The following is a 14,226-nucleotide window of genomic DNA, read 5'->3' as shown; positions in this document are numbered from 1 at the left end:
AATGCATGCCATTTTAAGGCCGCCCTTAAACATAAGACAGTCCACCATGTAAAAGATCATTCTTGAAAGAATCAAGATTTTCTCTGTGAAAAAAATTCATATACGCCATGTTGTCATATAATATCCAACTAATGGAGGAAATACACGTATCTGTTGTATACAATTCCTCAAGTTATCTCAAGATTGATAAACAGACATGCAAAAAGATTGCCTTTCTGCCAGAGGTCCATCTTTCTGGAAATGTTCCTTTCCAAAAGAAAAAAATTCAACTGAAAATTGTGTGTTCCTCCAGACCCCTATCTTATTTCTACAGGTAGCCTAAATCTGCAGACAAGTGTCCACAAACAAACCATCAGACTCCTAGATGATCTGCTTTTACCCACAAAGAACATGGATAATATTGAGCACATTCCCTGAAATTCATAAAGAGTGTTGTAGATACTATTTAGAAATCTGTCTCGAAGTGGTGCGACAAATGGCAGAATTTGGTACTTGAGAAAGGGAACTAGTGTCACCGGAATGTTGGTGTTTTTTATGTCTCTGTATAAGCAACTAGAATGGTGGTATCACCAATGGCTGGGCATCTTCCTTAAGGTGTTAAAGGTAAAGGTGCAAGATAGATATTTGTCCAGATTCATGTACGTGTTGGTGAGGCGTATTAGAATTGTTGCAACTCTGACAGAACTGTTGCAAGCATCTCTCCTGCGAATTGGAAGTTTTTTAGGAAGAGACGCTATTTAGAGAAATTAGAAGAGTAACGAAACATAACAAATCTCAGTACCAGAAGAACTGAAAGTCAAACTTTGTTGTAGAATTGTCTCAGTGCTGCAACACTATAATTAAACATGCGACACAATCGAAAATTTACTCCAAGTAGGAAGAGGTCTTATTTACCTCCACTTCCCCTTATCATTGATATTGAGGTATTATTTTATGAATTTGTTGCAACGGTAGCATCATTCAGTGGTTTTGTCCTAAAAAAGAACTACTTCATTTTGTCACATGCGTTGGTACAAAGAAAATGTCGCCGTGTTTTTATGAATTGAGCGCAAGGTTTGTGCCTACATATACATTGCCAGAAATGTGTCGCAATTGCCTTACTGACTCGCTCCAATTGGGAGATCTTCCCAAAAGGGATGACGTTATGGAACATGGGCTCCAAAAACTAAAGGGAATGGGATCAAATCTTTTTTTTGTTGTGTGATCGGTCTAGTACATGCATCTCTATCACTCAGCAAAATATTGCTGTGTATGACATTATTGCACAGAAAATACATTTTTTGCACCTTCTATATAATTTTATCTGATATGAAGCTTTTACAACGTAAATTTTCTGGCTTATTCAAAGCAAACAGACTTGTCCCTGGCAACGCTGCCTTGGAAAAGCAGTCAATGTTTCATGCACAGTTATCAAGTTAGTTAAGAAAGATTCTGAATCTGTAAAGGCTACCGTCCAACAATTCTAGTCCTAACAAAAAGTAAAGCGAGCATATTAGATAAGCAGTGAATCTGGCTCACAGATAAATGAGATAATGTTCCTGGAAATCAGAGATAGCTAGCAACTCTGGCAAAAATATTTTCAGAATAAAAAGGTAAAGGACATTCTGACAACCTCTGAAAGGTCTAGTGCTGGAAATGTTGTAGCGAATCAATATTAAATTCATATAAAGCATCACATGTCAAGCTTTGATCTTCAGAAGGTCAGCAATGCTTCTGATCTCTGTCTGTGACAACTGAATTACGTTTGTTGTGGTTAATGCTAAATTAAGAAAACCACAGAACATATAGGCTAATCTAAACTACTGTGCTCTATCAAGACAATGCAACTGTGCTATGTATAGATTAGGGAAATCTACCATATCATCACGAGACATTGATAGTAAGACCAGATCGTATTTAGAACATGAATGCTGCTGAAAAATAACATTTAGGTACATAAATGTAATAAAGCAGTAAGAACATTCAATCTATTAGTCTGTGAACACTGGGTTTGGCTATGTTGAGTCAACAGTCGCTGAAGAACTAGAAGTCCAAGCATTCCTTACTAGCAAGTGTATGTACTCTTCAAATAGAGGACCATAGACTGCCCATGCTTCTGTTGTATTTTTACAAATGATCAAATAATTTAAAATTTTTTTAAAGTGCTGAGTTTATTTTTAACTAGAGTACCATCTGAGTACAGTTTGTATATTCTGCCTGTGTTTATGTGTTTCCTTCACCTTTCATGTTCTTGCCCAATAATGTATGATTAGCTTCAGCCTGTACTAACCTTAGACTGAGTTTGTAAAACTGGTAGGGGCAATAGATAGGCAAATCATAGATATCAGATGATGATCATCAGCAGTGTCAACCTTCAGGGTCTCCACAGAGATGTTAGAGGGTTCTCTGTCAAAGGCCTCAGATGGAATTTTTCAACCAACAGCCTTTTGTTCCACCAGCGCCAAAACAGTCTGCTGTTCATACATAATGGTCTCCATTATAAATACAGTATCTGGTTCTACATGAATTAGGAAAGCTGAGGCTATTTTCCTGACATTCATTAGAACTCAAAGAATGAGTAGCTTGGACAAGCTACAAAACGTCTTCTACATTACACAACATGTCCAGATGAAGGGGAATAATTACTACTACATAGTTACATAGTTAGTATGGCTGAAAAAAAACAAAAGCCCATTCCAGTACTACCTGACCTGACCTGTATAAATGAGAACCTTCACAGTCATTTCTTCTGTCACTATCAGTTTGACAATATCTGTTGGTAACTTGATGTTTTTTGACCAAGTTTAGAATGTAAGCTTCTCAGTAAAGGATTTATGTTAGTGGGCAATGTTCTATGTTAGGTTCTTAAGGAGAGAGATGATTAACTTCTGTTATACTAGTGCTGATTTGTCACCGTTCTCAGAATCAAGAAATATATTTTATACCAAATATGAAATAACTGTCACATCCCCTAATTTTGGTACAACAAAGGTTAACCCACTTGGGATCTCCAACTCACAATTTGTGTACCACTACAGTAAAATAAGTGTAATAATATTGTAAGATACCTACAGGTAGGAGGAACTAGATATTATGTGGTCACTGAATAAAGCTGGCAATCCTTTTTATAAGTACTACATACGATTAACACATTAAAATAATAAGAATAATCATAATAATAATATAAAATGTATGTCAATCCTTGAAAATTCTACAAAGGATCTTCTCCATGGCTGGCACCCAAAGGAGCCACTGGGACAGGGTCAAAAGGTATTTCAGACTGCTGAACTTTTTACAATTTTAGCAAATAAAAATTCTTACAAATAAACCCATTGTATAAGCCTCTAGGAGCTTCTAAGGGCACCGCTGATAGATAAACCTCTAAAGCTGCCCATGTAAAGGACAATGGGCAACCTTGGAGTCATGAAGCGATATATAATTTAATACGGTTAAAAATCACAGCTCTTGAATTTCTGAATGTACTATTAAATATAAGCCGCAGGTAAGGTGTACTCCTACAAAAAAAAAAAAAAAAAGTGGCGCAATTAAAATATTGTCAAGTTCTTGAATTAACAATGTCATGCTTGTTCTTGGCAGCAGAGAATGTTTCGCACAATATTTTGATAATTATCAATAGTGGTAAAGATTGTATGCTGGATTCGCCTTGTCCGTGGCACACAGATAGCCTTGTTTTCACTCTTGAAAGGCTGTGTTTGATTTACACTTCTCTTGCTTCAAGTAAATGAACTTAGGCACTGACTTCTCACTGACTGGAACCAGGCTCTGCCATTGGCTCCTTGGTTGGAACTCGACGGGGAAATATTCCCCTCTTTTTTAAAGCCTCGGGATTGTCTTTCTAGAGGGAGTTTTAAAAATAATTCATTCATAAAGAAACGTGCAACCATTTATGATGAGAGTAAATAAACACGGCAGGGGCAGGCCGTGCGAAAGTCTCCGACTGTTCCTTACTTGGCAGCACAGGACGGTGATGTTACATTGCCTTAATTGACTCTGAAGGTGATTTTAACGTCAGCATGCAGACTGAATGGGGGAAGTGCATTGTTGTGCCTGATAGATATTTTGTAGTTCTGATGGCTGGACATACACAGACAGATCTGACACCGACAACAAGGGCTGGGGGCATAATTAAAGAACGCCACCATGGTCCACCGCAGTCTGACTTACCCTCACGCATATGTGATGCTCAAGTGGTCCAAGAAGCATTCCCTTTCTCAGGAGAACAGCTGACAAGTACATTCCAAACCATAATAAAATTTTTGCAACCAATTTCAATGTTGAGAAGTGTTCTATATGATCCGAGTATCCCAGGTGGTGGGATCTTGCTAAATTTTGGGCTATGCCTACTCACCTCAAAGAAAGTGTCCACAACATAAAGGGTTAAATTAATACAAGCTACTAGATATTTCATCTAACATGTTAAAGATTTTGCTCTATCTAATGGGCAGTTAGGAAAATGTAGAGTTGTGAAAATTTTCCAGCAAGGTGGAAATTTTTTGTGCATTTAAAAAAAAACTTTTAAAAAAATAGGACGTGATCATTCATGTGCATACCATGTTTTTCGACATTACTTAGCTTCATTAACACGTGGCCCCATAACTGTGTTCACTAAAAATGCCCTGTCATGTTGCGGTTCTATTTCTTCTTTTTTATTTTTTATCCTCACTGAGAATTTGAAGTAAACAGCACGGCTTGAAATTTATTCCATACACTAAATCACCCCTGAAATCTGTTTCACATCTTCCGCACAAAGTTCATCTGGAGTATACAATTCACATATATAGCTTTACATTTAAAAAAAACCCCATAAAATATGCATCATTGCAGCAACTTCTGGAGCCTTAGGATGCACAAAAACATGAAGAATTTCGGGTGTAGAGATAGACTTTTCAACAAACTATTGATTCCAAATGGCACAGTGATATTTAGAAAATGTTTGTTACTAAACAAGGGCCACTGTCACATGTGCTAATCACGTGGATTATAAGGGCGGAATATTTATTTTAAATAATGTTTTAAGAATCTTTTTCCCGTTGTTCTATATTTTCAAACTGAATTTCTAAAGTTGGAAGATAAAAGTTATAAAGTTGGAATGCAAAGAATCTACACAAGTCTGGCTCCTCGAAAATACAAGATAAAATGTTAACCTGTCTTCGGAAGATGCAAAACATGTAATTTCCTCCATGACTACAAATCTCTTTTGACCCAAACATCATATAGAGCACATAGGCTTAATGGACGTGGCCAAAACAAGAAGAATTCTGAATGTGGATGGACTGTCATGCTTACCTGCAGGATGTTTGGATGTTGAAGTCTTTGGAGTAAAATCATTTCCTTGACAATTTTGAATGAAGCCAGCCTGTAGCAGTCCTCCAAAGTTCGGTATCGTTTTAAGCAATTCTGAATGTCGTGACCACCAAAATCAACAGATTTGAGAGCCACAGACAGGGTATCATTCAAGACCAATTTGTATACAGCTTTGGTATAACCAGAACCCAAATAATGCACGTTAGTCCCCTTGCTAATGTCCTGGCAACCTAACAAAGGTGGGTGCAAAGACAGATCTATTTTTGAACCGGGGTGAGATGGAGACAGAATGTTCTGATCAGAGATGGATCCCTTTGGGCTTTCCCATTTCTGATTGTGTTCAGAGGATTGTTGGGCTAGGTCCATCAACCTCCTCTCCAGAGGTCTCAGCAGCCTCTCCGAAACTGACACTGGAGCTTGATGCTCCCTATAGCGGATGACTTCCTGGTATCTCTCCTGAAGCTGCTTGAGTAGATCCAACGAGCCCCCCTGGCCTTGCCATGATGCGGCAAGGGGTACCGTAGTCCCTCTATCCTGTACCTGCTGGATATGGTCAAACCCGGGCACGCAGAGCAAATTCAGCACAGTGCCAAGGAAGAAGGACAAACTGAAACCAGCAACCACTGCGATTTTCCTGCGCCTCATTCTCAGGTTGTGTCCAGGGCTCCAGCCTGTGGATCTTGCGTTCGGGTGGAAAGATGAGATCTGTAGAAGACTTTTTTCACATTGTATTCCTAATTCCTGGCACCGCTGGACACCCCCCATATAAGGAAGGCTGCGCTGACACTTGCCTCTGTGACTTTAAAGGGGACGTACTGTGTCACTTCGGCAAAACCGTCGTCCGTCCGCTCGATTCTTGGCATCCACTTCGTCCTGTTGCTTCACTGCAAGCAGCAGTTTGGTGCTTTCACCTCTCTTCAGCCTCTTCTCACTGTAGATGTTGGCTGCAGGACTGTCAGAGCAGGAATGAGGAGAGGGGGGAGGCGTGTTTAGAAAGGGTTCTCTTTAAGTCCAGCCTCTTGCTGAGTGACAGCATCAGTCATTCATAGTGGGATACAACACTTCCCCTTCTGCAGGAGGCATGCATTGTATATTGGGGGCATTGCATCTCCTTGTGTCTCCAGATCTTGTAGAGTTAGGGATGAGCTGAGACTGGGCTACTTGCAGTCCTTCTTGATCCACGCTGGAGACTGAACCCTGCCTGTAAACACAGCACAAGCGTTCAGAGAGGAACGGGTGCCCCCAGCAGTTTAACTCCTAGTAAAGCAGTCTCTGCACAGGCACATATGGACAAGTGAGGTGTCTGCGGGCCCTTGGCTGCTATAGTGCAATGTGACCAGCACCCTGCAGAAGAAGGAGCCAATTGCTTGCCAATTCCTCTACAAAGCTCATCAATACTCCGCCCTGTATCTGCGCACAATCAAGTTAGCCCTTCATCCTAGTACGGCAGCCTTTGCTGAGCATAGACAAGCAGCAGAACCTTCGTCTGAGTTGATTATTTTTATTATACAGAATTTATATAGCGCCAACCATTTGTACAGCACTTTACATTTTAAAGGGAAACAATACAATTACAATACAATAGAACACAAGAAGGTTAGGAGGGCCCCGCGCATGAGAGCTTACAATCTAATAAGAAGGGGGTAGAATGATATATAATATATTTATTTACTTATTCATTTATTTCAGGTACTTATATAGCGCTGTCAATTTACACAAAGCTTTACATTATTGCATATTATGAATATAATGCATTCACATCAGTCCCTATATATATATATATATATATATATATATATATATATATATATGTGCATATCTCCGTTTTTACCATTAAAACGCATAATCTGATCCTTCAAAATATAATAAAATTCATATGAATGTGATCAGCAAATCATAACCAAATGTTTATATATAAAGGAATGTGAGAATAAATATACACATATGCTATATGCTACTATATACATATTTTATATATATATATATATATATATATATATATATATATAAAATAAGTATCTAAATAAATAAATATATATATATATATATATATATAAAATACATTTTATATATATATATATATATATATTTAAAAAAATGTATTTTATATATATATATATATATATATATATATACTTATTTTATATATATATTATTTAGATACTTATTATATATAATATATATATATATAAGTATCTAAATAAATATATATATATATATATATATATATATAAAATACATTTTATATATATATATATAAAATGTATTTTATATATATATATAATTTTTTTTAAATTTAGATACTTATTATATATATATATATATATATATATAAAATATGTATATAGCAGTATATAGCATATGTGTATATGTATATATATATTTATTCTCACATTCCTGTATATATAAACATTTGGTTATGGTTTGCTGATCACATTCATATGAATTTTATTGTATTTTGAAGGATCAGATTATGCGTTTTAATGGTAAAAACGGAGGTGTGTGTGTGTGTGTGTGTGTGTGTGTGTGTGTGTGTGTGTGTGTGTGTGTGTGTGTGTGTGTGTGTGTGTGTGTGTGTGTGTGTGTGTGTGTGTGTGTGTGTGTAAAAATGTAGTCAGTGTAGTATATCCAGTCATATTATTGTATGCAGAATTTTCCATACACGTGAATGTGATGAGTGCGTGATAAACCATTAGATTGTCTGTAAATAAAAGATATTTTAATGCAGAGTTTGTGACTAGGTAAGTACAGACAGCTGTGTTTGTTCATTACAGATGACGTCCATCTCTCTGCCACAGACATTACAACTGATTGTATAGATTGTTTAGGCATGCCCACATATTATTATTATTACATTATTATGTGATTTTTAAAGAGTTTGTACAGAGATGGCACAATATATTGTAAAGTGTACAGCCAGCTTTAGACTAATTGAAAACAACAGATTTCTAAGGCTAAAGGGTCCCACAGACATCAGATGGTGATTGGGAGATTTGATCACTGAGAAATTATTCTTTAGAATGGAATAATTATTGCTGTGTTTACATTAACCAAGGGTGATTATTAATGACACTACTAACTTCATCCTTATCTTGGAGAACAATAGTTGATCAGCTTGAAAGATCCAATCATGATAATCAGTTTTTACTCAGAAGGTGTCTGAAGTAATGTTTGAATAATGAATAATGTTTGTCAGATTGGACTGCAGTCCTCATATGTCTATAGGCACCCTAGCCTAATAATAACAACCTTTCTTCTTTGGGGATGCTGACTGCACTGCCTGAGAAACAAATGGCCACAAGAGGGAGATGATTTGCTTGCAACACCAATTATGGCTGTAATAAATGGTTATTACTACAATTATAATTCTATAATATTATAAATATACGGTAATCTTCTTTTCAGATACAATAAAACTCTTATACTATACTAACTCTCTCGCATGAAGGTACAAGTATTTAAAGTAATGATAGAAATAAAAACGATAGGTAGTATATGTAAACCTAGTAATTAAAATCTCATGTAATGTACAGTATGGTCCCCAGATAGGGGACGTATCGGATATTAACAGATAAGAACAGATACACTTGGAAAAAACAAATCTCATGTAAGTATTAGCATGTTATTGTAATATCAAAGCTCATTGTTGGGGCTCATTCACATCAGCGGCTGCATTACATCATCCTGGAGCGGTGTATTTGCATCATAATTGACGCATCACAAACTTTTCCTTTTTTTTTTCAATTTTATTGAAATGCCGCATTTATTTTGTGGTGTACTGGATCCCAACACGCTGAACTGAACGCATAGAACTCAAAATAAGTGGCCTTGTCTATGTGCTGGGACTGTGGTAGACATAGTCACAGTTCAACGCATATTGTGTGAACAGACCCTTAAAGTGCCTATTTTTGCCCAAATCCTCACATTCCTCTGCATCGTGTTTTAGGCAGTCTTAATTTCAATAGACTACACCATTTTAAACATGGAGCCACACCAAAATGCATAGTATTGTGCTACCATGTGTTTTGGCACATGCAAACATGTACACGTTTGCAAGACGCATAGGGGTTCCAATAATAATTATTGGCACAGCCGTGCGTCTTCAAAGTAGCAGTGTGTTTTTGTGCGGGAAGGAGCTCAATTTTGCGTACCTTCCGACCACACGCTGGTGTGAACAAAGCTTGGAGATCCTTGTTCCTTTTATTGGGTGACAACACTCTGTCCCTGTCTCCCAGTTGTGCTCCTGCAGTTGTCACCCTGCTACATGGGCTTCCATTAGAGACTACAAGTGGCTGTTTCAACATATTACCATCCCAGCCCAACTTGAGAAATGCCAGGCACCCATCACTAGAGAGCATGTCAGTATGAAGTGGCTGCAAAGAGGCTGCAGGAGATAAGCAAGTATTTTATTGATATACAAATGGAAAATGTGGCAGATTTGCAGAACTTCTAGGAAATTCAATGGATCTACTTTACCTCCAGCCTTTTTGATGCTGTTTATGAGAAAGGACGTGTTAAGTCTTTTTTTTCATGTTAATGATTTGCAGTCAGCATTTTCCTCATTAGACATTATCAAATGTCCAAAATATATTGCCATAAAACATCAGAAATATTGCCATGCAATAAATAATTAGGCAGATAAACAATGCTGGTGACATGTAGAGTTGGGAATCTCTGTGTATTTGATGAATAAACAGGATGGGCAGGGGGAGTGTTTAGACAAGATTAGGGACCTTTGGGGGTGGGGGATGATTATCTGATGTCATTACACTGCAATCTATTCAACCTTTTATCTCTTTACTGTCTTCTGATAAACAAACTGGACACAAAGGAAGGACTCACTGGAAAGCAGAGGGGTGTTGGTGCTGCCACACGGTAAAGGTGGCCACATAAGTATCAATAATATCATCCAAGCTATCATTCAATGCAACAAAACCGATCAAATTAAATAAAAATTGCAAACTAAAGATCTCCCATCCGATCAATTAAAGGTGGCCACGTATGTACAGGGGCGGACTGACAACTCATGGGGCCCCTGGGCAATAGGGGATCATGGGGCCCCTGTGTCCTTGCCCACACTCAAATCACACCCAAAAGAGCCTATAAATGGTACCAGTAGCATCTCATGGGGCCTCCTACTGACCCTGGGCCCTCGGGCAGTGCCCGAGTGCCCGAATGGTCAGTCCACCCCTGCGTATGTATCAATATGATCATACAATCCATTAATCAATGCAAAAGAACTGTTCAATTTAAATAATAATCACAAACTTAAGATCCCTCATCTGATCAATTAAAGATACAAACATAGTGATATGATCATTCAATCCATTAACCAATACAATTAAACTGTTCACATTAAATAACAATCGCTAACTGAAGTTCCAGCATTCAAATTATTAAAGTTATTGTATCAATATGGTCATACGATCCATTAATCAATGTAACTACATTAATCAAATTCAATTAAAACTGAAAAAAAAAGATCTCCCATCCAACTGAATAAAGGTGGCCACATATGTATCAGTATGATCCATCAATCATTGCAATTAGAAGAATTGAATTAATTAATAATCACAAACTGAAGATCCTGCATTTGATTGATTAAAGGTACTTTCATATCAATATGAGCATACAATCCATTAATCAATGCAGCTAAATTGAAAATTTAAATCAAATTAAATTGAAACTGACAAATATAAGATCTCCCATCTGATCGATTGATGGTGGTCACATGTGTATCAATATGATCATACAATCCATTAACCAATGCAAGTAAACTTATCAAATTAAGGAATAATCACAAACTGAAAATTCCACAATCGATTGATTAAATGTATGTACGTATCAATATGATCATACAATCCATTAATCAATGCAATTGAATTATTCATATTAAATAAAAAATAAAAATTGTATACAAAAGGTGGCCACATACAGGGGCGGACTGACCGTTTGGAAACTCGGGCACTGCCTGAGGGCCCGGGGTCAGTAGGGGGCCCCATGAGATGCCCCTGGTACCTTTTTCATAGGCTTTTTTGAGTTTGGGCGAGGACACAGGGGCCCCATGATCCCCTATTGCCCGGGGGTCCCATGAGTTGTCAGTCCGCCCCTGGCCACATATGTATCAATACGATCATACAATCCATTAAACAATGCAGTTAAACTGTTCAAATTAAATAATAATCACAGACACAAGATGCCTCATCCGACTGATTAAAGGTATATACATATCAATATGATCATAAAATCTGTTAATCAATACAATTGAATAAAAATCGCAAAAAAAAATTATCCCCCATCCAATCAATTAAAGGTGGCCACACACATACCGATATGATCATACAATCCATCATACAATGCAACTAAAATGATCAAGTCACAAACCAAAGAACCTCCGCTCGATTGGTTAAAAGTGTCCATATACATATTGATTTGTGATTGATCTAGTTACAACTGATTCATCATCAATTAAAATAGCGAATAATGCAACACATAGGATATCTTATATTATCTATCGAAATGAATCATTTTATTGATCTGTATTATGATCAGTTGTCTGACTGCACAGTTATTTAAAAGCATTAAAATCAATCAAAAACTTACTAAACCAAAGAAAGGAAGGATCTGTGATTTGTGATTGTGATTCTCATTCAATTTGATCAACTAGATCAATCAAAATTGATAAGTTTATCGCCATCTATAGTTTCAGCGATTGAGTACATGTGTGTCCACCTTTATTGATCAATCGATCATTATTCATTTTGTCAAAAGCCTCTGATTGATCAGATAAGTATCTGCATGCGTCAGGAGAACTGGATGTAATTCAGGTATTTTTCATACATTGTATATATTTATAACTGATAGATCATTTCTTGAATAATACTTTTAATTGGTCGCAAAACAATACCACATGCATTGCATTGTTTTATATTTTATTGGATGATGAATCGCTTGTACTTAAATATTTTTTTTTAATATTTACCATTTTTGATGATAACAGAAGAGGGAACTAGAAAGAAAAAGTTCATAAATGGTGAAATCAGCGTATAGAACCTCTGCACCGTCATTGTAATCAGGGAGGTGTTAGGAAGGTGGATTATTTCGGGTCTTTATTATTGCAGTCATACAGATGTTGGACATGTGCATGGACATTTTATATCTGTGCAAAAATCTATCGAGGCAAACTGCGTATAGTTCCAGCCATTGATCTCAGAAGATGATCGTCCATGATCCGTTAACATTTTACAGTTCCTTTGTCAGCCTTAGGTTTTCAAGATCTGTCCTTAGAAGTTTTTTGCATACAATAATATAGATAAATGGATGAAGATATGAAATTGTTTGTAAACAATGAAATCGCTAAAGGGCTTATCCTGCCTTTGATTTTCTTGCAGCAGCTATTCACCAGTGGCCGCTGGAGTGAAAGCATGTTGACAGGAAGCAGCTGAAAGAGGCTGCAGGGGATGAGCAGTTCTGTGATGCAAAAAAGAGTGAAGAAAGGTAATAAAGAAAAGTTAAAACAGCATTAAAAAAAATAATAAAATAATAATAAAAAAAAATATAGACACCTGCCTTTACACGCACATGAACTTTAATGGCCTCCCAGTCTTGTCTGTAGGGTTCAATATTGAGTTGGCCCCGCCCTTTGCAGCTATAACAGCTTCAACTCTTCTGGGAAGGCCGTCCACAAGGTTTAGGAGTGTGTCTATGGGAAGGTTTGACCATTCTTCCAGAAGAACATTTGTGAAGTCAGGCACTGATGTCAGACGAGAAGGCCTGGATCACAGTCTCCGCTCTAATTCATCCCAAAGGTGTTCTGTTGAGTTGAGGTCAGGACTCTGTGCAGGACAGTCAAGTTCCTCCACCCCAGACGTGCTCATCCATGTCTTTATGGACCTTGCTTTGTGCACTGGTGCACAGTCCTGTTGGAACAGGAAGGGGCCACCCCCAAACTCTTCCCAAAATTGGGAGCATGAAATTGTCTAAAATGTCTTGGTAAGCTGATGCCTTAAGAGTTCCCTTCACTGGAACTAGGGGGCCAAGCCCAACCACTGAAAATTAACCCCACACCATAATCCCTCCTCCACCAAACTTTACACTTGGCACAATGCAGTCAGACAAGTACAGTTCTCCTGGCAACCTCCAAACCCAAACACAACCTTTGGATTGAGAGACAGAGAAGCATGATATATCACTCCAGAGAACATGTCTCCACTGCTCTAGAGTCCAGTGGTGGCGTGCTTTACACCACTGCATCCAATGCTTTGCATTGCACTTGGTGATGTAAGGCTTGGATGCAGCTGCTCGGCCATGGAAACCCATTCCATCAAGCTCTCTACGCACTGTTTTTGTACTAATCTGAAGGCCACACCAAGCGTTGAGGTCTTTAGCTTTTGACTCTGCAGACAGTTGGTGACTTCTGCAGACTCTGCACTTCAGCATGTGCTGACCCCACAGCTCAGCCATAACCTCTAGTGTAAAAGTGCCCCTAAAATGATTGTAAATTTTTGTTTTTTATTTTTTTAAAATGACAAACATTTTATACTTACCTACCATGTCTTCTCTGGTGCCCCCTGGCGCTGCTGTCTTCTCCCCTTTTCTGAGTGCAGTAATGTGTGCTCGCCCCTGAACCCCGCTCTCTGTGCAAATAGACATTTACACATGTTGGGAGATGTATTGGTTCTAGTATGTGTGCATATGAGTTAAGATTTAGATTGTAAGCTCCTTGAAAGCAGGGACTGATGTGAATTTACAATGTATAAAGCTTTGCGTAAATTGTCAATGCTATATAAATACCTGTAATAAATACATAAATCAATATAGAGTACAAATGGTACAAAAATTATATTTGTAGTATTAAAAATAAGACATTTTCCATTAATATGATTATTTCCCATTCACATAAATAGCTAAAAACATAGAAGA

General features: G+C 37.5%; 1 protein-coding gene across 1 annotated transcript in view; it reads right to left on the bottom strand.

The window, feature by feature from the left end:
• PKDCC (protein kinase domain containing, cytoplasmic) overlaps positions 1-6,571 on the bottom strand; it is a 106,795-nt gene extending 100,224 nt beyond the window's left edge. The window contains exon 1 of the mRNA XM_089677829.1: positions 5,287-6,571. Coding sequence (XP_089533955.1) covers positions 5,287-6,069 — 783 coding nt within the window. The 5' untranslated portion in view covers positions 6,070-6,571. The remainder of the gene's footprint in view (positions 1-5,286) is intronic.
• Between the last annotated feature and the right edge of the window lie 7,655 nt (positions 6,572-14,226).

The sequence above is a fragment of the Staurois parvus genome, unplaced genomic scaffold (assembly GCF_062004578.1).
Source record: "Staurois parvus isolate SC_StPar_1 unplaced genomic scaffold, SC_StPar_1.0 ptg000192l, whole genome shotgun sequence".
Classification (NCBI taxonomy): Eukaryota; Metazoa; Chordata; class Amphibia; order Anura; family Ranidae; genus Staurois; species Staurois parvus.
This window is presented reverse-complemented; position numbering and strand designations above follow the sequence as displayed.